Genomic DNA, 23,339 nt, shown 5'->3' on the forward strand with positions numbered 1-23,339 from the left:
AAAACAGGACAGTTTAGCAAGAGCCTGGCTGTAGGATAAGTGTACGGAAGTTATTTTCCTCTACGCCACCAATAATTCAGAAGTGTAGTTTACGTGAAGACAGCGTTTATCACAGCAGCAAGATCTGTGCAGCGTCCATGAATAAAGCTAGTAGGAGTTGCACAAGACTCGTGCACAGAAGGCGATGAGACTTCACAGGAGAGCATTGAGGGACCCGGGTCACACAGGTTCTTCGTGTTCATGCGTAGAAGATTAGTGCCTTCGAGCTCAGTGAACTTTAACAAAGTGAGCACATCCAGGTAACCACCACCTGGCCAAGGTGTGCGTTACCAGCACCCAGAAGCCTGCTTCACACGTCCCCAGTCATCACCAGCGCCCCCAAAGTAAAGGTGATCTTTCACCATACATTAGTTTTGCGTATTTTTGAACTTCATACAAATGGAACTACATAGCAAAAAAAAAAGTACCTTTAAGCTCTCCAGCTTCCGCAAGTTTATCTGTGGATTTAAAACCCAAGAAGGGTTTTGTGGAACTTAACACAGTGTTTCTAAAACTGGTTGGGTTGGACACATTGTGGTACAGTCAAAGGAGAAGTGTTACAGCAACAGAAAGGAACAAACCAGAGCAGTCCGCAGCACAGATGCATCTTACAGACTGGACGTTAGACAAGAGCCGGTGCTCAAGAATGGACGCGATATCCAGTTTACATAAACTAAAAATTGGGCAGAACTAAAGTACATTGTTTAATATGCCTGCTGTTCAGTCCAGCAGCTCTACTGCTGGGGGCTGCCCAAAAGCCCAAGAGAAGGCAGAGTGGATGCCTGCACGACGACTTGTTCCTGAATGTTCCTGGAAGTCTTATTTGTAGCCCAAAACTGGGATCAACCCAGAGGTCCACACAGATGAGCAGATAAACAAAACGGTGCTCTGTCCCTCCAGTGGATGCCACTCAGCAGTAAAAGGCTGCCGCCGCAGCACACGGCCAGTCCTCAGAGGCGCCTGCTTAGTGCAAGAAGCCAGACAGAATGCGTGCGGAGGCTCCACTGACGCGAAATCCCAGAACACACACGCTCATCTGTGGTCACAGGCCAAGAGGTCCCTGTTTGCCTGCCTGGGGCTAGAGCGGCAAGGAGACTTGGGGGTTTCGCGGAAACGTTCTGTGTCCTGGTTGAGGTGATGGTTTCCCAGACGTATATGTTTGTCAGCACTGTGGGCTCTACACTAACTGCAATTTGCTGTACATAAATTATACCTAAATAAAGTATGTTTTTAGAAGTGAACTATGTTCAGGGATGCGTACGTAGGCATTAAAACTTGAAAGAAAGACACGGAAGTGATCAACGTAAAAAGCCAGAATGGTGATTACTTCGGAGGAGAGGAAACACCAGGCAGGGGGTCCCCAGCTTGACTCTGGTGATCCACACTATTTGCTTTATAATGACTCTTCATGTCATACATTTGTTTTATTCACCCTGCTATAATGTGTTACATTGACCCACAAAAGAAAAAAATTGTCAAGGATCGCTAGTATCCTCCTAGAAGAATAGGGAGAATAAGGAAGGCTCCTTTTCCTACCCATTGTAAGGACTTGGAAAGTCCTGGTTATTAAAATGTGGTGACATTGGTGCCCAGAAACAGGCCTGTACGAACACTGAGCTTTGGTGTGTGACAGAAGATGGGTCGGCTGATCACTGTGGGAAGAAGGTGTGCATAAATGGAGCTGTGCAGGTGTGTCGTCCCTGCATCACACCACACTCAGGGTCGACTTCAGATGGGTTAAGATTTTAAGTGTCATATGCAAACCTTTTAATTTTGAGCATAGGGAAAGATTTCTTAGAAACACCAACCATAAAACAAAAGATTGATAAATTGAGCTACATTAAAATCAACAGTTTGCTTTAAAGAAAGTGAGAAAACAATATTTGCAGCACATCACAGAGGATTAGTGTCACGATGTGTAAACATTACAGACCATTAAGGAAAGACAGACCTGTGGACAAGTGGGCAAATGAAACGGTGTCGCAGAAAACCTGTGACCAGTTAACTGTGGCGGCCTCAGCCCGACTGGCACTGGGGAGCAGCTGGGCCCGACTCCCTCCGCGGGCGAGGAGCAGCAGGGCAGGTCAGACCACCTTGGAGAAGAGCTCGTGTGAAGTTGCAGCGGCCAAGTTGTGCGCCCCACATACTCCAGCAAACAGTCCCACCGTGCCTGTGGCCTTGCGGCGGAATCGCATGAACGTACTGTTGGATGAAAGGAGCGACATGAAAACATACAGTACGGTTCTGTTCCTGTGTGTTTAGAAATCAACATGAGAGACTTACCTGGAGGTCCAGTGATAAAGAATCCGCCTTCCAATGCAGGGGACGCGGGTTCGATCCCTGGTCGGGGAACTGAGATCCCACATGCCGCGGGGCAGCTAAGCCCACGTGCCACAACTACTGAGCTCGCACGCCTCAACTAGAGAGCCCGTGTGGTGCAGCTACAGAGCCCACGTGCCCTGGAACCCGTGCGCCACAACAAAAGATCCCACGTGCCTCAACGAAGATCCTGCGTGCCGCAACAAAGACCTGACACAGCCTTAAGTAACTAATTAATTAAATGTTAAAAAAAGAAAGAAAGGAATCAGCACGAGCCACCGTCGAGTCGTGAAACTACAAAGAACCATGAGGGTTGCTGGTTGCAAAGGCTGGGGTGGTGGCTCCCTGCTTGGGAGGGCACAGCATGGCGCCCCAGGGTTGGCAATGTTGGTTTTCCTGACCCGGGGGGCGGGTACCCAGGCTTTTTTTGCCTTATAGTTACCTGTACTCACGTGCTCTGTACACGTGTATGTAAGTGTGCGTGACCCAGTCCACGGTTGGCAGTACGGAGGCCTGACGGGAGATGGTGTCCAGAGTGGAGCCAGGGTGTGGGGAGGACGCAGACCAGGCGGCCTGGGCCCCGTGGAGACCCTGCTTTGGTTCGGGCTGCAGCTCCTCTCAGCGGCTTGGAGCAGGGACGTGGTTGGTGCTTCCGAGCGTTCTGGCTGCAGCGTGAAGGGTGGGGACACACACGTGCTGATGCAGAGACAGTGGAGGAGGAGGTGGAAGCTTCCAGAAGGTTTAAAAGGTGACACCACTAGGACTTGGGGTTGACCAGCCGTGTCCAGGGAAAGAGAGTTTGGATCCTGGGAGACGGTGCAGCCCTTCGCCGAGGGGCAGGGTGGCCGGGGGCTTCATCTACCTGGACACAGTCCTCCAGGCACACAGCACCGATGACTGGTTCAGCGATTTAACCACAGCTGAAGCAGAAACACTTCATTTCACCTGCTGCACGAGTGACAACAACACCATTTTCTAGTTTAATCCAAATTCCTGCTACCCACGTTAGTGCTGGAAGGGTGAGAATTTCAGAAATTAGGCAAAAGTAAAGGCTTTTGAAAGAAAATGTTCTTTGCTTCATCTAGTACGGAACTCGGCCATCATTGCCTGGGAAGCAGGGGGCAGCACGACGGCGAGGCTGCGCTGGCCTTGGAGGCCTGTGGGCATTCGACCTGCCCCTGAAGGCGGGGGTGGGGGCGGGGGGAGGGGCCGGCCAGTGTTGTAACTGTGTCTCATACAAATGCTTGTTTCACATCACACTCACTGTGACCTCGTGGGTAAATGAGGGCAGGCTGGTGGCCGTGGGCAGAGCTTGGCTGGGACGGGCGGCTTCCTAAAGAACGAGAGAAAAGGACATAAAGCCCCAGAGATGTCCAGGGTGCTGGCCAGTGTCCTGAAGGTGGGACCCTGTTCCTCCGGCAGCAAGGCGTGGGGAGACGGTGGACGCCAGCGGGGTCCCGCACGCTGAGCCCCGTTGGGTGCTGGGCTTCTCCGGCTGCATACCGGGTGTGGGCCTCTTCCTCCCGTGACCGCTGGGCTTCTTTTCTTCGCAGGTTCTGTTTGGATTCCGCTAGGCAGACCCGACAGAGACTGTCCATCAACTGGTCCAATTTCAGCTTGAAAAAAGCCACCTTTGCTGCCCACTGAACGGGGACCGCCTGGAGAGGGACACGCGGGCGGTGGGCCGGGCCCGGAGCTGCCGTGCCTGCCCCGGGCTGTGCGGGTGGGCCGCCGCACCCGAGCCCCCTCCCGACCGAGAACTCGCTGCTCGACCCGCATTGTTAGCTCGTGTGCGTGTAGTCTGTGAGTGAGCCGCCTTGACCGTAGCTCTGCCGTCGGATCGGAACAGTAGCTCTGCCACCTTCTCCACCGCCGCGGCCTCGGAGGCCTGGGCCGCGGCCGGACGGGTTCGCATCCCCACGTGGCCCGTTGCCTCTGTGTCTCGCCCTGTCCCGCCACCTGTCCTGCCGGGGTGTCGCTGCGCTCAGCTCTCTGTGCCCTGCGTCCCACCCGAGGCGGCCGGGCAGGGCAGGGCTCTCCGTTCTCCTCCACAATCTACTGTTTAAGAGTGTACACGTCGCGCTGTCCGTGTCTGATCCCCCTGACTTGTAGCCAGCTTGTGTAAGATCCCTTGCAGAATGAGAAAGTTCAAACACAAAGCACCCACCCAGTACTCACACCATCAAGTCTGTTAGAGTGTTCGGCTGTATTAACACGGAGGCCTGCCTGGCTACTTTTTTAACATATTGTTAAGTAATATTAAAATCATGTCTTTCTTTTTGAAAGATGGAATACATTAGTACAGCAGGAGGCCTCGTCTGGTTGCTTTGTGATGGGCTGCGGCGGGGAGGGGGCGGGCAAGCTGATGGCTGTGCCCCCGAGGGGACCCCGGGCCCTGGCCCTGGAGCACCTCTAGGGTCGCCGGCGGCGGCAGCTCTCGATTCCTGGTGCCCTCACCCTCCTCCACCTAGCAGGTCACCCGGGCCTTCGCGTGCCCAGGACACAGCCCAGCCAGGGACTCAGCGCTGTCGGTGGGCCACAGTGGTAAGTGCCAAGAGGACAGCAGGGGTGTGGAGCAGGGGCTGGGGGGCCCAGCAGAGGGGAGTGGGGAGTGGGCTGGGCTTCCATATGGCCTTGGAGGCGGGTGCCCCCACCCAGTCTCGGGAGCGCAGGGAGGGTGACCTCTGAGACAGCAATGAAGAACTACAAGTATTTAATCGGGTATACGCTGGCAACAATGTGCTAATAGCATTTAGAGTGAACAAAAGGAATCCCAGCATGGTCCCTTTCTTCTGAGCTCTGTCATCAGTGTGCAGAAAGCTGGCGTGGAGCTGCCGCCTGGTTGCAGCCTGGCTTCCACTCACCCCCTAGAACACTCCATAGCTCCCGCTGCTCCCGGCCTCTTGGTGAAGCTGCTTCTGTGCACATACAAGGATATGGCTCGTCCCTGAGTGAAGGGGGAGCGGCGAGGGCCCCGCTTCTGTGTGGAGACCGTGCCCGGCCTGGCTCTTAGCCTGAGAGAGGGTGAGTGGGACTGGCCTGCGGAATTACTCTGACGGCTGGACCCACAGGGCTTCCTGACAGACGGGATGCAGGTAGGAGGATGAGAGGGGGCAAGGAGGACCCCAAGGCTGTGGTCTGAGCTCTGGGAAGGAGGGGCTGCGGTCCCTGGAGGGGTCCCGTCTGCAGTGCCCATCAGGCACCTGGTGAAATGTTCATGAACCTGTGTGGACGGGACCAGGGTTCGAGCCCCAGAACCAGGCTTCAAGAGCAGGTGAGGATGAGGGCAGCCTGGAGGCCGTGGGGCAGGGAGAGACTGGCCACGTGGCTCTGATGCTGAGGTGACCTTGGCCGGCGCCCAGTGGAAGCTGGTTTACAGGAGAGTGGGGGAGGGGCAGGAGGCAGAGGGGCTTTGGGGTCAAGAGGCCGGTTCGTTTTTCTGGGTGATGGGGTGATCCAGCAAAGGAAGAAACTGAGGCCGGGCTGTGACCACGCCAGAGGGTGTCCTCGGGAGGGGCAGAGACCCCCCCCCACGTTCCCCCGGGACCCCAAGCCCAGGGCTGGGCTCATCCCCGCCTTGCTGAGGCCGGGCACTTGGTGAGAGCACAGGCAGGGCCAGGGAGCAAACCCTGGGACGAGTCCAGGCTGGACCCCTTAGGGGGAGCTGCCCGCTCGGGCCCCGAGACCCGCCTGTGCCCACCCCTGTTCTCCCGGGGAAGTCTTGAGGCCGTCGGGGGCAGAGCCACCCGTAGGTAAGCCTCCGCTTCGTCTGCCCTGTGGGCCGCGTTGGCTGCTGAGAGCTACAGGTTCCCTGCTGTGAGGTGAGCCGTGGTGAGGGGAGCCCTGTGTGCCCCAGCACTGAGCACCACCCGCCCCACCACACGGCTCCTGAGGGGCCCCTGCCGCCTCCACACCCCGCTCCGCCCAGCACGCGGGCGTGCCGTCTACACCTGGTTCCGAGTCTGCACGCTTGGCCCCTAGGACCACCCGGCCTCTCTCCTTGCCGGGACGCACTTCCCGAGTTCCCTGGAAATTCCACCCAACCTGCAAGACCAACCCTGATGTTCCTTTGGATCACTCCTCAGGGGGGCATCTCGGGAACAGAAGAGAGGATGGATTCAGGCCCCGGGAGGCCCAGGCCCTGGTCAAGGGTTCTGGCGACTTGTTACTGTGGTCTAGGTGTGAGCCAGGCCCTCGCCCCGGTCCGTACATTGACAGGTGGGGACACCAAAGCCCCAGGCAAGCCCCTCAGGTTCCCGATGAGGTCACTCCCCGACCTGGGGTCAGCCTCTGGGGGAGCCTCTTCAGATCACGTTGATAAGTAATCTTACGATGAAGTAACAGTAGCTAAAAAAACAGCAAAATGTTCTTTTATTGAAGTTTGCCCACATACTCATGCCATTAAAAAATCAAAACGTTACGGTACCAGAAAGGATTGATACTTCTCAATTTCATTACCATATCTTTTAAAAGGAGAAGAAAAAACTTAACCCACAGTTCATACTGTTTTAAACAAAAATAAAACCTCCAAGTCATCACAGAGAATGACAGAATGCAAGTGACGTTCTGCTGCTTCACCTTGACAGTCACAGGTTTTGGATCCACTACTAAGTGTTAAGAGTAAACAGCACTGCGGGGTGGAGACACGCAGCACGGAAGGAGATTTCAGACACCTCAGGACTGTGAAGAACTTAACTGTCAGGACCACTCACGTAGCTGAGTGTGGAGCCAGCTGCGTCCTGGGAGCCCCGGCTTGTCTTCGGTGGAGAATGCGGTGTCGTCTGGAGAGTGAGAACCATGTGCCTGGACTGTTAAACTCAGCAGCAGCAGCGTCTGTGGAGGAAGAGTGGCTACAGAAACCGTCCTCCTGCTGTTAACTGTGAAGCCAAGGACGTTTTCTTAACGGTGTTCTTGGATGTTGGAGCAGAGGCAGCACGTGGCAGTGTTTCCTGAGTGAAGGGCAGGGAACAAGGTGAGCCTCTGAGGGCCCCAGCTTCCGGCCTGGAGGCAGCCTGCAGGCCCCAGCACTGGGAGGAGCCCAGCAGGGTTGCTGAGCAGAGGAAGCAGAGACCAGACCAGCATGTGGGGTGGCTGGAGTGTGTGGGGCAGAGATGCAGACAGGAGGGGCTGCACTTAGAGCGCTCCACGGGTCTGCAGGGAACCCCCTCGAATCTACTCATCTGTGCACGTGTGGCATAAAGTTCCATAAATCCAGGGGGAAAGTTTCCACCAACCAGGGTGGAGAGACCTGGTTGTACACGGGTATTGGCGTGGAGCCCTCAGAAGGGTCTCAGCTCGGCAGTGGGCTTCTCTTACCCTAGTATGGAATCTAAAGCTAAAAGCAAGCCTAAGAAGGATCAAACTGGTCCTAAGTAACTTAACTGCCTGCTGGAACAGAGTCCAACATTCTTTTAGAAGAAATACGAAACCATCCCACACTAAAGTAAAATTCAAAATGCTGGAATCCAGGCAAAAAATTAGCAGGCCATCCCAAGAAGAAGGAAAATATAAACCATAAATCGGAAGAAACATCGAACAAGCAATAGAAACAGAACCAAAGATGGTGAATTTGCAGGCAAGGACTTTAAAACGACCATTACAAATCTTACGACTGCGCTGAAGGATATAAAGGAAAACATGAACAAGAAGGAGAACTGGAAGATGTATAAAAGATCCAAATCCAAAGGACAAAAGATAACAATATCTGAAATGAAAAACACTACAACAGCAGATGAGAAACGCTGGAAGAAAATACCTGTGACCTTGATGGCATATAAACAGAAACGACCAGAAATGAAGTACTGAGAGAAAAGAGACTGGGGGAAAAAAATGACCTGTGGGAGGGAATCCCCTGGCAGTCCAGTGGTTAGGACTCCAAGTTTCCACTGCAGGGGCACGGGTTCGATCCCTGGTCGGGGAACTAAGATCTCGCGTGCCGTGCGGCGCAGCCAAAAAATAAAGACCTGTGGGACCATATCAGGCATTCTAACACACATGTAACTGGAGTCCAAGAAATGGGGGGGGGGGAGTACTCATTTTAAAATCAGTTTGTCATAGAGGCCGATTGGGATTGTGACTGAGATTGTACTGAGTCTATAGATCAACTTGGGAAGAACGGGCATCTTAAGGACTACTGAGTTCCCAGTCTATGAACATGGTATCTTTTATTTGTGTGCTCTTGAATTTCTCTAAGCAATATTTTACAGCTTTTATTGTAAAGGTTTTGCACACTTCTGATAATTTTCTCCTAAGCATTTTAGGTCCTTGACATTACCTAAGTAGAGTTATGCATTAGTTTCCTGGGGCTCCCATAAAAAAGCACCCCAAACTAGGTGGCTCAGGAATTTATTCTCTCAGTTCTGGAGGATATAATCCAAGATCCAGGTGTCAGTGGAACTGGTTCCTTCTAGAGGTTGTGAGGAAACATTTCTTCGTGCCTCACTACTGGCTTCTGGTGGTCGCTGGCAGTCCTTGGTTTATACAGGCATCACTGCAATCTCTGCCTCTGTTTTCATACGGTATGTTCTCACCTGTGTCTGTCTCTTGTCCTTTTCTTGTAAGAACACCAGTCATTGGATTTGGGGCCCACTCTAATCCAGCAGGACATCACCTGAGATTATACCTGCAAAGACCCTATTTCCAGATGAGGTCACATTCACACATTCTGGGGATTAGGACTTCAGCATCGTTTTGGTAAACATATCTTTTGGGGGAGACACAATTCAACCCACAACAGGTTTATAAGTTTTCTTTTCCAATTGTTGCAGATATACAGGAATACAGTAGATGTTTCATACATTGTCTTTGTATCTTGAGATGGTCAACTTGACTAATTCTAAACTTTTTTCTTAAGATCCCCTAGGGATTTTCTATATCCACAGTCTGTCATCTGTGAATAGCGATAGTTTGATCTTTTTCTCTTCCAATTTTTCTGTCCTTTTTTCCCTTTTATTGCCTGATTGCACTGGGTATCTCCTGTACAGTGTGTAATTGCAGCAATAAGAGTGAACACCTTGGGGCGTCCCTGGCGGCACAGTGGTTAAGAATCCGCCTGCCAATGCAGGGCACACGGGTTCGAGCCCTGGTCCGGGAAGATCCCACGTGCCGCGGAGCAATGAAGCCTGTGTGCCACAACTACTGAGCCTGTGCTCTAGAGCCCGCGAGCCACAGCTACTGAAGCCCACATGCCTAGAGCCTGAGCTCCGCAGCGAAGAGTAGCCCCCGCTCGCCACAACTGGACAAAGCCCGCACGCAGCAACGAAGACTCGACGCAGCCAAAAAGTAAATAAAAATTTTAAAAAGTGGACACCTTGCCTTGATGGGATTCAGCAGGGGCAGCACTCAGTATTTCATCGTCACATAGAAAGCTGGCCATAGGTCTTTTGGACACATACCTTGATCAGATCGAGGAAATCCCTTCTATTCCTAGTTCGCTCAGTGTTCTCATGAGTGGGTATTAAATCGTGTCGTAAGCTTTTTCTGCTTCTGTTGAGATGATCCTATGGTTTCTCCTCTGGCAAATTAGTTTTGTGGGTTTTGTTTGTTTTTGTTTTATGTCAACCAATCCTGTATTCCTGTAATAAAAATTCCACTTGGTTATTAACGTATTATCCATTTTATATTGCTGGGTTCAATTTGTTAATATTTTGTTTAGGACTTTTGCCTCTATGTTCAGGAGAGAGAGTGGTCTGTCATTTTCTTTCTTGCCTTGTCCTTGGGTTTTGGTGTCATAAAATGAGATGGGGAGACATTCCCACTTTCTGTTTCCTGAGTGTAAGATTGGTATATCTTTCTTAGATGTTTGGAAGAATTCACCAGTGAAGTCATCTGAGACTGTAATTTTCTTTGTGAAAAGATTTTTAATTACAGATTCAATTTAATGGACATAGAGCTATTCGGGTTTTCTATTAATTATGTCAATTTTAGTAAGTGGTGTGTTTCAAGGATTTTATCCATTTCATCTAAGTTGTCAAATTTATCAGTCTTATAAATTGTTCATAGTATATACTCTTTTCAAGATCTGAGAGATCTACAGTGATGCCCACCTTTCATTCCTGATAATTAGCAATTTGTTTTCTATTCTTCATCAGTCATGCTGTGGGTTTATCAGTTTCATTACTATTTAAAAGAACTAACTCTTGGCATTGTTGATTTTTGTCTGCTTTCCATTTCATTGATTCTGCTCTTTTATTATTTCCTTCCATTTTCTTTGGGTTTAATTTGCACTTTTTATTTTTTAAATTTTATTACTTGGCTGCGTCAGGTCTTTGTTGTGGCGCGCAGGCTCCAGAGCACGTGGGCTCAGTAGTTGTGGCGCAGGGACTTAGTTGCCCCACAGCATGTGGCTGGCGTCAGCTCCCTGACCAGGGATCGAACCTGCATCCCCTGCATTAGAAGGTGAATTCTTAACCACTGGACCACCACGGAAGTCCCTAATTTGTGGTTCTTTTCCTAGCTTCTTGTGATGAACACTTGGATCACTGAGGTTTAACCTCTCTTCATTTCCAATATATGCCTTTGGAGCTAATACATTCCCCCTAATCACTGCTTTAGCTGCATTCCATAATTTTTAGCAAGTTGTATTTTCATTTTTAACTCAGTTCAGAATACTTTCTAATCTCCATTGCGTTTATTTTTCCCATGGGTCATTTAGAACTGTGTTGGGAATTTAGTAGTTATCGTTCTGTTATTGAGTTGTGGTTTAATTTCACTGTGGTCAGTGATCATGAATTCAATGATTAGGTTCTTTGGAGTATGTTGTGACTTGATTTATGGTCCACAGATTTGTCTCTTTTGGAAGCATTCCATGTACACCTGAAAAGAATTATAGTTAACTTTCCTTGGGTGTAATTTAGGTTCTACATATGAAATTAGGCCAAGTAGATAGGTTTAATCTTCTGTATCCTTACTGACTTTTTTCCCTGCTTCTATCAGTTACTGAGAAAGGTATGCTAAAATCTCCAACGATGATTATGCATTTGTCTAGTTCTTTTGCTTTATATTATTAGCTCTACACAAATTTAGGTATATTGTATATTCCTGATAAATTCACCCTTTTATTATGCACTGTTGCTCTATATTTCTGGTAATATTTTTTGTCTTAAAAGTCCACTGTGTCTGATTATCACTCTCATTTTCTTGGTTAATGTTGGCATAAGTGTATCTTTTCTAATGAGCACACAGGTGAGACTTTCATCCAGTAAGACAGTCACTGTCTTTCAATCAGAGTGTTTGGTCTGTTTATTTTTTTAACATCTTTATTGGAGTGTAATTGCTCTACAATGGTGTGTTAGTTTCTGCCATATAACAAAGTGAATCAGTTATACATATATCCCCATATTTCTATCTCCTCCCTCTTGCGTCTCCCACCCTCCCTATCCCACCGTCCATTTATTTTAATGTAATTACTGATACAGTTGGTTAAGTCTACCATCTTCCAGCTGCTCTTTGTCTCGTCTCTCCTTTATCCCTTTGGTTCTCCTAACTTGTCTTGCTTTGGATTAATAAAAACATTTTTCTGTTCTATTAACCTTCTAATTAGATATTTTCATTACTTCTTTAGTGGTTACCCTAGAGATTATGCTTCCTTAGTTCATTAGTCCACCACAAATCAATGCAAAAACCCTACACTTGTATAAGTTCATTAAACACTCCCGTCCCTCACCTAGAAAGTTCTTGTGGTCACGTTTGCATGTTTTAAAACCCTCAAGACATTATTGGGGGTTTTTGTTGTTGTTGTTCTTTTGCTGCGTTGGGTCTTTGTTGCTGCACATGGCCTTTCTCTAGTTGCGGCGAGCGGGGGCCGCTCTTGGTTGCGGTGCGCGGGCTCCTCACTGCAGTGTCTTCTCTTGTTGCAGAGCACGGGCTCTAGGCGTGCGGGCTTTAGTAGTTGTGGCACGCAGGCTCAGTAATTGTGGCTCGCGGGCTCTAGAGCGCAGGCTCAGTAGTTGTGGCGCACGGGCTTAGTTGCTCCACGGCATGTGGGATCTTCCCGGACCAGGGCTCGAACCCATGTCCCCTGCATTGGCAGGCAGATTCTTAACCACTGCGCCACCAGGGAAGTCCCAACATTATTGTTTTAAACAGTCAATATTCATTCATATCTACTCATTCCCATGCTCTTTTTTTAAAAAAATATTTATTTATTTGGTTGTGCCAGGTCTTAGTCGCAGGCTCCTTAGTTGTAGCTTGCCAGCTCCTTAGTTGCGGCACGTGGGCTCCGTAGTTGTGGCATGCGAACTCTTAGTTTCAGCATGCATGCGGGATCTAGTTCCCTGACCAGGGATCAAACCCGGGCCCCCTACATTGGAAGCATGGAGTCTTAACCACTATGCCAGCAGGGAAGTCCCCATTCCCATGCTCTTCATTCCTTTCTATGTTTGTTTTTATCCAGAATCATTTCCCTCTAGCCTGAGTAATTTCCACAGTATACTTTTTTCTTGTCCTACAATCTGCTGGATATAAATTTTTGTTAGCTTGTACTTGTGTGAATATATCTGTGTGTGTGCGTGAATATATCTTCATTATGCCTTTTTTCCCATATGTCTAGTATTTTTTACTGTGTATTGGACTGTGGTTAATATAGTACAAGGTCCTGGCTCCGAAGAAAGCCGGATTTTGTTCCAACAGGCCAGTGAATTACTGGTTGGCTGCCTGGAAGAGCAGGGCTGTTTTGATTTGGCCCTAAGATGTCAACTTTACTCCTAAAATGTGGCCCTTTGAGGGTTTCAAAGGAAAACCAAGGTTTTCCAGCCCCTCTAACCCCAAGGGACTCAACTTCGGAACTGCCACCCTATGGTGGACAGCCGCTGGGAGCTCTCCTCAGCACATCCTGCCCTCCAGCCGCTGTTCCTGCCCCAGGATTCTTGGAGTCTTACGCTAAGCTCGCACAGTTCAGGGGTCAGCCAAGGATTTGAGGGCTCCCCCTTCTGCAGCTCCCTTCTCTCCGGGAGGTCCCCATCTATTTCCAAACTCCTCCAACTCCTCAGGACAGTGAGACGGAGGCTTCCTGTGACGTTCTAGCACCCACGCCGCAGCGACTGATCCCTTCCAGTCGGGCTCCTGGAAAGTGGGGTGCGCGGGGATCCTACAGAGGAGTTGACGCCTGAACTACAACTGGAGGAGGACCTACTTAGCCAGCGGAGAGGGTGAGCAAGTGTTCCAGGCAGGAGGGACAGCACATGCACCCAATGCTGGCCCTTCACCGTGCCGGCAGCTCCTGCACGTTGGGAAGTAGAATGTGGGCTCAGGAGCCAGATGGCCTGGGTTTACATCCTAGCTTTGTCCCCTGCTACTGTGATCTTGGGCAAGTGACCTTACCCCTCTGTGCCTCATGTTCCACACCTGTGTTGAGGATGATCGATAGAAGTACTTACCTCCTGCGACCGTTCTGAAGGTTAACTTGAGTCACACAGCCCTGACCCCACCAGGACTATGCACGCAGTCCTTGCCCTGCAAGCCTCTCTCTTGCCTTCGCCAGGCGCCTGGTTCCTCCCGCCTCACCCCCAGCGCTTCACATCCTGGCTGGAGCTAAAACAGGCCGACGGCAGAGTGCTGGGCAGGCTGGCCTCCCGCTGACCACCCCCTCGGGATGCCCTAACAAACAAACAGGTGACAAACAGTAAGAAAGTGTGTTTCTCCTCCCCGGCTGGTGTAACTCAGGCCCAGATGGAAGTGGTGCCGGGTGCCTGCACCCCAGCCCCCAGCGCACACTCGCAGCAGTCGCTGTAGCAAGTGCATTTATTACAAAAATAAGTAATGTGACATAAACACGTTTAAGTTCCGGATATGCAGCACCCACTCTTGCAGTGCAGCCTTATTTCGGCGCAGGCACAGTGCTCAGCTGTGCACGCCTCCTGGTGGGCGTGGGCGCACTTCCCACGGGCAGCCACCTTGTCCCAGTGACCTGCAGCATCCCCAGGTGCGGCTGGGACAGGTCTGTCCTGCGGGCCCGGGAGAACCCCGCGCCATGTCTCGCACGGCCTCAGCCTGACTGACAGCTTCGGACGTCAAACTCCACACCAGAGGCGAGGCTGAGCCCTCCTGGGCACGAATGCTCCCAACCCCACCTCTCCCTCCAGCCCCACCGGAAGTGCCCCCTGACCCAAGGGGGACCAAGGGGAAGGCTCAGAAGCACCCCCAGCCTGTTCTGGGGGCCCCGCGTCTCGCTGCTGCGTGCTGGGAGCACCCCCGGGCCCCGGGCCGCCGGCCAGCAGGGCTCACTGGCAGCAGTCGGCCACGTGCCGGAAGAGCTCCTCCCCCTGCTCGTCGCTGAAGCACTGCAGGCAGTGAGGGCACTGCAGGTCCCCCTGGCCTCTCTGGGTCGCTCCGGGGCTCCCGGCCTCTGCGGGGAGTTCTGGCCGCTGGGATCCCGTCCCAGGCCTCCAGCCACCGGGTGCCACGAGCTCCGAAGCGTCAGTCTCTAAGTACCCGGGAGTTTTGCCCCCAGTATGAACCCGGCAAGAGCCTGGCTCTCGAGGATCCTGGAAAAAAGGCAAAGGGTCAGCTTACGAGGCTGGCCTCGGGCTCCAGCAACTAGAGATACACCTGCTGCACAGTGGGACGTGCACCTTCGCTCTGCCTGCTGCTGGGGCCCAAATGAGGACGTGCTCCGTGAACAGCCTCCTGCCTGTGCTCACAGAGGAACAGGCCCGAGCTGGGGGGGTGGGGGGCGGCACTCCCCCCAACCCCCGCCGCAGCCCCAGCAGACTCACCCCACACGCCGCCGTGCAGAGAGGGAGCCTGGCAAACTGCGTCCCTCCTGGGTGGGTGGGTGGGGGGGTCTCTGGAGGCAGCAGGGGTGCCCGTGGCACGGCCGATATGATCGCCCCCGACGTCAGCCCCGAAGCGCCGTGACCCCCAGTGCTCATCACGCCTCGTGTGGGAGCCGCAGCCCAGGCGGCGGGACCCTGGCTCCTGGCCCACAGCTTCACCACCGCCCGCCCCGGGGTGTCGCCCAGGGGCCGAGCAGTGCTCCCAAAGCTCGACGGCCACAGGCCGCAGCTGAAAGGGGCTCAGAGGCCACTCGGTGCACAGGCCCCGGGCCTCGGCAGGCCGGGCCACCCTTCTGTCCACCAGTGGGGTCCACAGCCACGCAGGATGGGGCACTGAGGATGGCGCCCACCAACCACGAAGGGTGGTTCCGGGGTAAGCTCGGCATCCCCGCCCTGCCAGGGTGCTAGCCCCTCAGGAGGATGTGTATCGGGTGCTCTGGGCGGAACCAGGGAGGAACAGGGAAGAGGCGTGTGGGCGCCCGGGTCCTGCAGTGAGAAACCGTCAGTTCCCACCCAGGCCCGGCCTCCCAAGAAGCACCCCCTGTGGCGGGGCGGCACGGAGCCCAGACTGAGCTGCGGGGCCTGCCCGCCTGCACGGCCCATCTCCGTGCACGGGGGCTGTGAGCTGGGGGGCGCCAGCAGACGCCTGGAGCCTCAGGGGCTGCGTGTGTGTGACAGGGCGACCAGGGTCCCTGCAGCACAGCGAGGAGGGGACACACGTGCACGAAGCTCCCAGTAGGGAGCCCGAGGCCCGGGACGCGCCCTCTGGGTGCAGGACAGGCACGACAGCCACCCCTGAGGTCACACGCCACCACGCCAACATCCTCTACAGACACACACGGTACGACAGGGAGGTTTTCTGCCACCAGGCCCCAGGCACCGGGCACCACGGCTCTGCCCGGAGCACAGAATCAGGGTCTCGGCAGACGCAGAAAGGGATTGAAACCGATGAAAGAAACACAAAGAAAACGCCCAGCCTGGACCGGGGGAGATGGGCCTCCGTTCTACCTGTTTGCAGGGTACCTGGCGCTGCAGCAAGGCCACCCGTTCCTCCAACTCCTGGATCCTACTCTGAGCCCGCTCCCGGTCAACCCTCTCCGACGTGAAGTCATCCTTGTACGCGAGGATCTGTGAGGAGACAGACACTCAACCGGTTGTCAGACGGCAGCGCCGTTTCTGCTCAGAGAAAGGCCCCCAGCGCCCCCCAGCACCCGGCCCCGGGGTGGGGGGCACCTGCTGCTCCAACATCTGCACGCGCTCCAGCGCGGCGTCCCGGGCCCTCCTCACGGCCTCCAGCTCCCGCCTCGCTTCTGCACAGTCGTTGATTTTCTCCTCCAACTGTGTGTTGAGCCGGGAGATCTCCTTCCTCATCAGCTCGGGCGGGGAGGGCCTCTCAGGCTCGAGGGGGGCCTGCAGCCCTCTCAGCTGTGCGTGGAGTCCCCTCACGTACTCATCCCTGCTGGCGTCGTAGCGCTGCCACTTGGCATTGAGGTCTTCCACCTGAGGAGGCCGGAACGCTCACGGTGGCAGCGGCTGAGAACCTGCTCTCAAGCCAACCTGAACTGTGAAGCTATTCACTAGCAACAAGGAGCAGAGTGAGTCTCCCCTTAAATGAAAGTTGCCTCAGGAGACCTCCCTGGTGGCACAGTGGTTAAGGATCCGCCTGCCAACGCAGGGGACACGGGTTCGAGCCCTGGTCCGGGAAGATCCCACGTGCCGCGGAGCAACTAAGCCCATGAACCACAACTACTGAAGCCTGCGCGCCTAGAGCCCGTGCTCCGCAACAAGAGAAGCCACAGCAATGAGAAGCCCGCGCACTGCAACGAAGACCCAGCGCAGCCAAAACTAAATACATTAGTTAATTAATTTTAAAAAAATAAAAGGAATGAAGGCCAAAAAAAAAGTCTCAGTTTGCTCTGTGCAGAGGGGACACTAGGACGTGGCAACAATGGCCACAAACAACTGCCGTAGACAGAAGCAGACTTGCTACAATTTCCCACCGTAAAAGCTGTACTTGACAGTAATTCTTGTACCTCATTTATCCACATGTGAATTAACTTGGGGCCGGAGAATGACAGGCGTGTTCTACGTGTCCTTTCAGGCAAATATGTCGGGCCTACAGGGACTGCGCACATCAGCCGGAGTGGCCTGAGGGCAGGGGCAACCCCTGGGCACAGCCGAGGAGAGGACCCTCATCTGCGGGCCGTGAGGGGAAGTTCTTCCCGAGGGGCATCTAACAGACACTCACGTGAGTCACCTTCTGCTTCAACAGTCGATTCTCCTCCTGTAACTTCGCAACAACCGCGTGGACAGAGCCGTCCCCATCTGCACACGCTGGCTGCATAAGAAAGGGACGGAGAGCAGACACCGTGTCACCGAATGTGACTGTCGTGTGCGGCAAGAGGGTAGGAAGCCACACCTGGAGACTGAGGGTGCAGATGGTCACTGCAGCCCGCACTGCGGCAGGTGGGACGTGCCCCTTCCCGAGGGTGGGGGAGGGGTGGTCCTCGCCCCGCCCGAGCCCACCCCACGCTGGGGCCAAGCCTTGCTCAATCTTCTCATGCCTGAGACTTTCCATCATCACGGGAGTCGGGAGGGCAGGAAGCTTAATCTCACCGTCCAGAGAACCAGAGAACCTTCCAGCCCAGGGCCACAGGGCCGCCAGGAGCAGGCCCGGCCAGGGACCTGGCTCCCTCCCTCTGGGCCCACCACACTGTCGTGTCACGTCACGCAAGCAGGGTTGACCTCAGTGATTCTGTACACGGCAGTCCACCCGTGCCTCACTCGGGGTCTTGGGACTCATGCCTGGAAACCCACGTGCCAAACCAGCCCTAACGGCGGTGGGCAGAGCTAGCCGAAAAGTCCATCTGAATCCTAGGAATCCAGTGCATTTAACAGTACGGTGGGCTGTATGCTGGTGCCAGTACTTTTGAGAATTCCCCTCGAATGACAAGGGAACTACACGTCCTAACCCAGCGGGCACCGGGAAACCCCGGTGACTCAGCCGAGTCCAGGGCTGAGAAGTGACGCGGATGTAGAGCCTGTTAAGAGCTCCGGCCCCACCCCTGCCCGGGCCAAACACAACGTGCGGCTGTGTTCAAATCCCCAGAGGGAAATGACACAGTGACTCAAAATCCCAGAGTCACAGCCTGCCCCCAGAGAGCACTGTGGTATCTGAAATGTGCCTGTGTGCTTTCTGAGGTTCCCTTTTCGTGGAATCCACCCGCGGAGACGGGCAGTTCTCAGACCGGTTCTCAGACCAAGGTTCTCCCCAGCGGGCTTCCCAGTGGAGCTGCTGCTAAGGGGCTGGAGGGCCTGTCCCCGCCTCCCCCGCGTTTCTGAGTCAGCCTGGTTGCAGCCCCTGAGGATCAGAGAACTGCCTAGAAAAGAGTAATCTGGGCTGGGCGGGGCAGGGTGTGCACTGCGTGGAATCAGACAGGCAGGGAAGGCAGCCTCGCCCCGTGCTCCCAACACCCCCAGCCAGGAGCCCCCTGATCTCCCAGGTAGGGAATTCCTGATGCTGAAACCACACTGTCCCCTCCCCGACCAGACCGCACACACAGCCACAGCCCAGCTCCACGCAGTCCTGTAGGCCGCCTGCCCCTGACCCCGGGCCCCCCCGGCCCCGCCCCCTGCCCGGCTCCCTCCCTGCTGGCCCCACCCTGCCTACGGCCTGGCCAGGGGTCACAGCGCCAGGTACACAGAAGGGCTCCGTGTCCTCCCTTCACTGCAGGAGGGCCCCGGCGAGGCCAGCCCTGCTGAGACACATGGAGCCCTCCCCCGCCCCGGCCCGCCCAGCAGATTCCTCACCACCTGCGGCCTTTGGAGGCGCTGCCCCTCGCCCGCCTGCACGCGTGCCAGCACCTGCTCAGGACACCCCTCCCGCCCCTGCTCTGACTGCTTCGTCCTCAGCGAAGGCTGATGAGACCACAGTGCCATCTCCCCACGAGGACCAGGGTCACCTGCAGGTCTGGGGGTGGCAGCTGGTGACGCAGGCCACCTGCTTCCCTGTCACGTTCTGCACCTCCCACCGTGCTAGAAGAAATCCCCGGATGGGCGGGCTTTGCTGCAACCCTCACTATGGAGAGCAGGGGGGGCCCTGGGCGCCCCTCGACCTCCATGACGGCTGAGGGATCCTGAGCGCGAGACGAGGCCTCCTGCTGCACCTCGGTCCGCACCGTGGCGTGCTGACACCGCAGCCTACCTCGGGGCTCCTCTCCCCCGCGTCCCCCTTTGCGCGCTGGCGTGCATCCAGACACTCGGCCAGGTGCTGGCACATGTGGGCGGTGGCGGCCAGCGTCCTGCGCAGCTGATGCGTCTCGTCGGCCAGGGAGCGGCACAGGATGTCGCTGGCAGCCGGGGCCCGCCCCTTCTGGGCCGCGCCTCTCCTCAGCAGGGCCACTTCCTTCTGCTCCCGCTCCGGCTGGCTCATCAGCTGCTTCGTCTCCCTCTCTTTTTCTTCTAGTTGCTCGGAAAGTCTCTCGATTTCCTAAGGGGCAGATTTAAAAGCACAGTTGATTTGACTATAAGAAGCAATATCAGGAACAAACATTCCTAGAGCAGAAGTCCAGCACGGACACCCATCAGGAGGTGATAAACGCGCTCATTTGGAGGTTGGCTTCTGAACGAATAATTAACTTTGGAGTTTTCAGCCCATAAAGTTCTAACTGAAACTTCATCTAAAATTCTATTTTCATGAGCAAATTCATAATGTTAGATCTTACATCATCAAATTACTAAGTGCGGCAATTCCAAATACTTCTTGATGAGAAGGGTAGAAACTCCACTGCAGCGGGTAGCCCCCCAAAAGATATGCCCACGCCCTAACCCCCGATACTTGGGAATGTGACTTTACTTAGAATTAGGGTCTGTGAAGATGCACTGAGCTAAAATGAAGTCATACTGGATTAGAATAGACCCTAATCCAATGACTGGTGTCCTCATAAGAAGAAGGAAACATGGACACAGATACAGAAGACGGCCACATGTCGACAGAGGCAGAGACTGGAGTGATGTGTCCGCAAGGCAAAGAAAACCAGGGATGCCGACAGCCACCGGAAGCCGAGAGACAAAAAGAAGGCCCCTCCCCCAGAGCCTCGGAGGGAGCACATCTCTGCCAGCGACACCCTGATCTGGGGCTTCCGGCCTCTAGAACACCGAGAGATGAAGCATCTGCTGTTGTGAACCACCCAGTTTATGGTACTTTGTTACAGCAGTTCTAGGAAACTAAGATACCCAACCCCACTTAATTTTTTTTAAAAAGTCCTTAAAATTACAATTTACTTTAAACCCAGCCTTAGTTTTGTGCTTTCCCATTTTCAAAGTAATCACCAGCATAAACAGTACATAAGAGGGGTGAAGCAGGATGAACCAGTCCATCCTACAAATGAAAAAACAGCTTCAGAAAAGTCAGGGTTGAGCCTGAGCTCCACGTGAGGAAGTGGCAGGAGAAGGATCTGGGCTCCACTCAGGGAGGCGCTCAAGCTCACCTCCTGCGTGCTCACGAGGAGGGATGGACCCCAGGAACCGAGAAGCTTCTTAGCACAGTGGAATGGAATACAGGGCCAACATTACTAACGGAACCCTGAATTACTACTCTCTTACCTGCTTTAAAATGAAAACATGTGCATGGTTATAAAAAATTCAAACATACAGAAGGAAAGCAAATGAAAACTTCAATTCCTTTCTCCCAGCAGCTCCTCTGCCCCCAGCTTCACTCGCCAGAGGCAACTACTCACTATTTGGGCACGGACCTTTCCAGAGTGTTTATAAGCATCTATAACACACGTACTTTTACACAGACGGATGCTACAACACGCTTTTCTCCTCCTCAGCAATATACCTTATTCCACAGCAGCACAGAACCTGCCTTGTTCTTTTCAACCACAGCCTGGAGCTTCACGACAGATTCCAGATTTACTGAACACACACCTCCAGCTGGCAGACATGTGGCTGCTTCCTTGTGCCCTTATGCAAATACAGCCACGGGATAAATGCCCAGAGGTCACATGGCTGGGTTAAGACTGGGGTTAAGAAATAATTCGTGGGGTGGACCTAGAGATGATCATACTAAATAAAGTCAGAAAGAGAAAGACAAATACCATATCATACCACTTTATATGTGGAATCTAAAATATGGCACAAATGAACTTATCTACGAAACAGAAACAGACCCACAGACGTAGAGAGCAGACTTGTGGTGGCCAAGGGGGAGGGATGGATTGGGAGTTTGGGATTAGCAGGTGCACATTATTATATAGAGAATGGGTAAACAACCAGGTCCTACTGTATAGCACAGGGAACTATATTCGATATCCTGTGACAAACCGTAATGAAAGAGAATACAAAAAAGAATGTATAGATGCATGTGTGTGTGTCACTGAATCACTTTGCTGTATAGTGGAAATTAATGCAACATTGTAAATTAACTATACCTCAACAAAATAAATTAATAAAACAACAAGTGGTGGATCTCAGGAACACAGCCAGTCTCCGGGTCCCAGCCCGGCTCCCTGGGCCCGCACGCATCCACGAGGCAAGGGCCGCTCCCCGCGCTCCTGCACCCAGACACCCCGTGCACCTGTGATAACCAATCCATGGATAAGCCCAGCGTGTGACCGAACCACTCCAGCCAGGTGACCCAGAAATCATTCCGGAAACCTCTCCCTCTCTCAGGAATTTTTTTTTTGGCCGCACTGTGTAGCTTGCGGGATCTCAGTTCCCCAACCAGGGATCGAACCCAGGCACTTGGCAGTGAGAGCGCCGGGTCCTAACCACTGGACCGCCAGGGAACTCCCTCAGGGAATGTGTAAGATTCCTCTCCTTCCCATTTTCCTTGGACTTCGCTCTAGAAATGAACAGAAAGAGAGGAAAGAAGAAAAACTGCAGTAAGAGTGACCGGTTTGGCTCTCTTAGCAAAGGCCTAGAGGAAGAGGCTGTTCTAGATCTGCACTTCACAACAGGGACTCAAAACAGGAAAGAGCAGAGGCCTGGCAGATGGCGAGGCAGACCGTGAGGGCGGCGGGGGAGATGAGGAGGTCAGGCCCCGGCAAGTGGGAAATGTCCACCACTGAGTGCGGAAGAAGTAGCAGGACTGGTGATGACGGGTGTGACACATCACTGGGAATGAGCCTGTCAACTGGGACTTCCGCTCCAAGGCGTGTGGCGCTGGCACTCCATCATCACGCCATCACACCTCCCTGCCCTCGACTCACAGATGTCACAATCTCAGGGGTACCAGTCAAGCCAGGTGAGACCCACTCTTGGAAGGTCATTACTTTCATTTTTCCACCTTTTGGCCCCGACGACCTCACCCCTGAACCAAAGGAGGAGAAGAGGCGTCTCTCTGCAAGCTGGCCGGTCGGCATCCATACCTCCTCCCAGCAGACGGCCCTTCGGCGCCAGGCTGCACCTGCAGGACTGGGAAGGGGGCGCTGGGGGCCACCACGCGTGGCCTTCTGAGCCTGTCCACATAGCTGGGGCTGCCGGCTGGTGCAAAGTCACTTGGTCTGGGTGAAGCCACGTCCACACAGTGCGATGGGGCATTCACAGAGCTGAGAACCAACTACAGCCTTCTTAGCATAAAATACCATAAACAGGAAAAAGAACACCAAACCCCAACGAAAGCTCAGGCTCTCACTGCTGATTGTTTCCTGGCCTTGGATTTATTTGTTCTCTTTAAAAACTGGCCGCTTCTGAAGGCAGTGCCAGCTGGTCAAGGCCCATGTCCCACGTCCTTACCATGGAAAACGCAGCAGGAGCCCCTCCCTCCAGTGTCAAAGATGCCAGGCCCGCCACGGCCCACCCTTCGCCTGGACTTGTCTCCCCCTGCCAGCATCACAGCTCTGGGGTGGCCTTGTCACTACTGGTGGGATAGACACGCCACACTCCCCCGAGCTGGACCTAGTCGCCCTCCACAGTGGCTCAGAAGTGTACCTGGAGTAGACACGGATGGTAAAGAGAGACCTGCCCTGAGAGTGGACTTTCACTACATTTTAGAGTTATTCAAATCAAAAGCTGTGATTTCAGGGCTTCCCTGGTGGCGCAGTGGTTGAGAGTCCGCCTGCCGATGCAGGGGACACGGGTTCGTGCCCTGGTCCGGGAAGATCCCACATGCCGCGGAGCGGCTGGGCCCGTGAGCCATGGCTGCTGAGCCTGCGTGTCCGGAGCCTGTGCTCCGCAACGGGAGAGGCCACAACAGTGAGAGGT

At 53.7% G+C, this 23,339-nt stretch overlaps 2 protein-coding genes across 8 annotated transcripts in view; one reads left to right on the forward strand and one right to left on the reverse strand.

Annotated features, from left to right (window-relative positions):
* FAM193A (family with sequence similarity 193 member A) overlaps positions 1–4,668 on the forward strand; it is a 173,043-nt gene extending 168,375 nt beyond the window's left edge. For all 3 annotated transcript variants that reach the window (XM_030876723.2, XM_060298893.1, XM_030876726.2), the window contains one exon: positions 3,912–4,668. In XM_030876723.2, the coding sequence (XP_030732583.1) occupies positions 3,912–4,005 (94 nt within the window). In that variant the 3' untranslated portion in view covers positions 4,006–4,668. The remainder of the gene's footprint in view (positions 1–3,911) is intronic.
* A 2,042-nt stretch (positions 4,669–6,710) lies between these two features.
* Positions 6,711–23,339, reverse strand: part of TNIP2 (TNFAIP3 interacting protein 2) — a 32,965-nt gene continuing 16,336 nt past the window's right edge. For 3 of the 5 annotated variants that reach the window (XM_030876733.2, XM_060298896.2, XM_060298895.1), the window contains exons 2-6: positions 19,336–19,620; positions 17,380–17,469; positions 16,365–16,631; positions 16,140–16,259; positions 6,711–14,840 (exon numbers count right to left, since the gene is read on the reverse strand). In XM_030876733.2, coding sequence (XP_030732593.2) covers positions 14,577–14,840; positions 16,140–16,259; positions 16,365–16,631; positions 17,380–17,469; positions 19,336–19,620 — 1,026 coding nt within the window. In that variant the 3' untranslated portion in view covers positions 6,711–14,576. The remainder of the gene's footprint in view (positions 14,841–16,139; positions 16,260–16,364; positions 16,632–17,379; positions 17,470–19,335; positions 19,621–23,339) is intronic. The other 2 variants (XR_009563896.1, XM_060298894.1) reach the window with 2 other exon arrangements.

This window comes from Globicephala melas, chromosome 5 (genome assembly GCF_963455315.2).
Source record: "Globicephala melas chromosome 5, mGloMel1.2, whole genome shotgun sequence".
Classification (NCBI taxonomy): Eukaryota; Metazoa; Chordata; class Mammalia; order Artiodactyla; family Delphinidae; genus Globicephala; species Globicephala melas.